The sequence below is a fragment of the Trachymyrmex septentrionalis genome, unplaced genomic scaffold (assembly GCF_001594115.1).
Source record: "Trachymyrmex septentrionalis isolate Tsep2-gDNA-1 unplaced genomic scaffold, Tsep1.0 scaffold175, whole genome shotgun sequence".
NCBI classification, from domain to species: domain Eukaryota; kingdom Metazoa; phylum Arthropoda; class Insecta; order Hymenoptera; family Formicidae; genus Trachymyrmex; species Trachymyrmex septentrionalis.
The window spans coordinates 141,142-144,887 of record NW_017304917.1 but is presented as its reverse complement, the minus strand read 5'-3'; the positions used below and the strand labels follow the sequence as shown (position 1 = coordinate 144,887).

The following is a 3,746-nucleotide window of genomic DNA, read 5'->3' as shown; positions in this document are numbered from 1 at the left end:
TGTATTAATTTAATGAAAAATATTACAATATTAAAAATGTGTATTTTTATCATCTTATTGTTTGTGTATTACATAAAAGATAAATAAATATTTAATTAAATTTTAAATATTTCATTTATCACGTGCGAAAGTGGAATTTTTATAACAATTCCATTCTTTGGATAATAACTTGAACAAAAAACATTTTCTTCTCAAAAAACGAAAACTTTTTTTTTTCAATTTTCTCGTAAAAGAATAGAATTTGACTGGAATTAATTTTTTTTTTATCATTGCCTTTGTACTAGCTTTCTTTTTGTCCCCAAGAAGCAATTTTACATTATTGTATGTGCCTCTTCAAGTTTGAAATTTTTAATACCTAATAAACTAATTTTCCTTCTTAACATGCGAATTTCATCATTTCTGAGTGATAATCGTAGTTGACAGATATTGTACCCATACCAGGATCAATTGATATTTCTTTAACTAGAGATATTTGCACTGGTGTCCATGTTCTGAAAATCATTAAATAGTGTTACAGCTTATAAAAATTAATTTATTATTGTGATGTACCGAAATTTGCAGGGAATACCAATTTTCGCATACACTAATATCTGAAATGTATTTTAATTATTTTGCTGCAAAACTTGAACTTGGCTACTTTTGTCGGAAAATTTGAATTTTGTCAGTTCTCTTCAGAAAATTTGAACTTTGTTGGTATCGTTTGTTCACTTGAATAACTGGAAGATTATTAATTTTCATGCGGAAGGTGGATTGCCATTTATTCTAATTGTACTCAATGTTTATTTCATAAAAACAAACTAACAAATTTTGCTATAGTCTTGAGCATTAACAAGATCTTTGGATTTCTGTTCTTTGAAGTAATTGAGCGGTTACTTTAAATTTTTCCTGTTTTTTTTTTGTAAACCATTATCATGGGTGATTATCCACCTAATGAAATTGTAGATATGATTCGTCAAGTTGGTCGAGCTGAGGATAATTATTTTCTAGCAGCGCGCTTTTATGCTGAAAAATATCCGAACAAGCGTCATCCTAATCGAAAGACTATAAAAAGACTTTGCACTAGAGCTGAGAGCGGAAGTTTAAAAAGAGAGCGACGCAAATCAGGTGCTGGTGAAGTAAAATCTACAGTTATTGTGGCAGCTGCTATTGTAGATCCTCATATCTCAACCAGAGAAATCGAAAAGCATCATGGTATCCCAAAATCGACGGCCAATCGAATTCTGCAGGCTCACAAATTCCACCCATATCACATTCACATGCTTCAAAAATTAGAAGAGACTGATTATCCTCGACGTTTAGCTTTCTGTAACTGGGTGCAAGGCCAGGTGGAAGCAGATCCAGCATTCGTTAAAATGGTACTGTTCAGCGATGAAGCTACCTTCACCAATAGAGGTGATGTTAATAGGCATAATATGCATTACTATGCAGTTTCTAATCCACACTGGAAAAGACATAAGGAGTTTCAGCGCCAATGGTCGCTTAACGTGTGGGTTGGCATTATTAATGATTACATTGTGGGACCCCATTTCTTTGAGGAACATTTAAATGGTAACAACTATTTAGATTTCCTTCAAACTGAGTTGCCAAATCTTTTAAGAAATGTACCTCTTAATATTCAGGAAATAATGTGGTTCCAGCAAGATGGGGCTCCGGCACATCGATCGCGACTAGTAAAAAATTACTTGAATGAGCAGTTCCCAAATAGATGGATTGGTCTGGGAAGTACTGCACAGGCTTGGCCACCACGATCACCAGACTTAACTCCTTTGGATTTCTTTCTCTGGGGTTATGTCAAAGAGAAAGTCTCTAAAACGGAACCCACAACAATGGAAGATATGAAAGAGAGAATTCGAAGAGCATGCCGAGATATAACTTCACGTCTTCTTCAAGATGTGAGAAATTCCTTTCAAGAAAGGATTAACAAATGCATCGAAGTTGATGGGGAGACATTCGAACATTTTTAATAGATCCCTGAACCTGATTGCCAAGGTTGTCTGGGTATTTCCTTTGTATCAAATTGGACCAGCACAAGTATACATACATATATACACACGCGCACGCACACACACGCACACACGCGCGCGCACACGCACACACGCACGCACACACGCACACACACACACACACACACACACACACACACACACACACACACAATCGGCCCTTTTCAGGGCCAAATGATGTGCAAAATCCGACCGTGCTTCCTCCCCGTGGTGCACATCGGGTAATGCTAATGCCGGCGGTACACGTGCTTGATAGTTTACTCTCCTTAAAACATTTTCGTACAAAAATTCATGTGCGACATTTTTTGTTGAAACCATTATTTATCAGATTTGCTGTTTTCAAAATAAGTGCAAGAAACCTTTTACATGGTTACCGATATTGATGCGAACAGAGTACATGCAACAAAGAAAACAGTTGCAGTACGATTCAATACATATTTGACAACATTTAGCGACTTTAAACATTTCACTTTCTGAAGGTTACTGAAGCATATGTATTATAAACTATCATTTCGGACGTAAAATATCCCGCTCTTTCCAAATCCACAATAAAAAATAGGGGTTTCCATTCAAAAAACAGCTTTGACCCTGGATCATCTTGAAGGTCGTAGATCAGGACATAGTCAAGTTCATACTTGAACGTGAACATTTAACTCTTTTCAAATCCACAATGAAAGAAACGGGTTCTCGTAAAAAAAAAATATGACCTTGGAATGACCTTGAAGGTCGTTGTCCAGTACATGTTCAAGGTCATATTTGAACGTAAAATTTCCTGCTCTTTCCAAATTCGCAATAAAAAATGGGGGTTCCCATTTAAAAAAATTAGATTTGACCTTCATATGACCTTCAAGGTTGTGGCTAAGGTCGAATAAAGGTCGTCATTAAATAGCCCGGAACAAAACACAAAACTTTTATCTTTAAAATTTTTTTCTACAACGCGTTATTTTTTAGATATTTAGGGTGGACACTTAAAATGGGACACCTTGTATTCGACTCGAATTTTGCCTTTTTTCAATCATCTCTCGTATATGATGATATCGGATGTCGATGTGTTTTGTCCTCTGATGAAACTCTGGATTTTTCGCTAGCTTTATAGAGCTCTGGTTATCAACACACAACAATGTGGCACTACTACAGCGATGTCCAATATCATCTAACAGACCTCGGAGCCACTTGGCTTCTTTTGCAGCGGACGATGCGGCGACATACTCAGACTCCGTGGTACTTAACGTTACCATCTTTTGTCGACGTGAAGACCACGTGACCGGTCCGTTCGCAAAATTGAATATATAACCGGTCGTTGACCTTCTTGTTTCCAAATCTCCAGCGTAATCCGCATCGGAGAAACCAACTAAGTCGTATTCGCTTCCGCCGCTTCGATATTCAATTCCTAAATCTACCGTTTGGATTAGATAGGCGAAAATTCTTTTTACAGCGAGCCAGTGATTTAGATCGTGATTATTTAGGAATTTACTCGCGTTATTTACCGCGAATGCGATATCCGGCCGTGACACAATGACTAGAAACATGAGTGATCCTACAGCCTCCCGATAAGGCACATTAGTCACATTTTCGCTTGCTTCTACCGGACTCAAGTTTGTGTGAGGATCCGAAGGAATACTCACAGCCTTCGCTTTGTTCATGCCGAACTTGTCGATTATTTGTTTTACGTAGGCGCTCTGATGAATAAACAGTGATTTTCGCGCCCGATCGCGACTTATTTGTAGACCTATAAAACAACTT

The 3,746-nt window shown here is 37.2% G+C and overlaps 1 protein-coding gene across 1 annotated transcript; it reads left to right on the top strand.

Moving 5' to 3' along the window:
* Positions 1-911: 911 nt before the first annotated feature.
* On the top strand, positions 912-1,964 carry LOC108746503. The gene has a single exon (XM_018483319.1). It carries the CDS (start codon positions 912-914, stop codon positions 1,962-1,964), a length of 1,053 nt encoding a protein of 350 aa, XP_018338821.1.
* Positions 1,965-3,746: the final 1,782 nt, after the last annotated feature.

Excerpts from the sequence above, each read along its gene's own strand:
- LOC108746503 (XM_018483319.1), top strand. The coding sequence starts at position 912 with ATGGGTGATTATCCACCTAATGAAATTGTAGATATGATTCGTCAAGTT.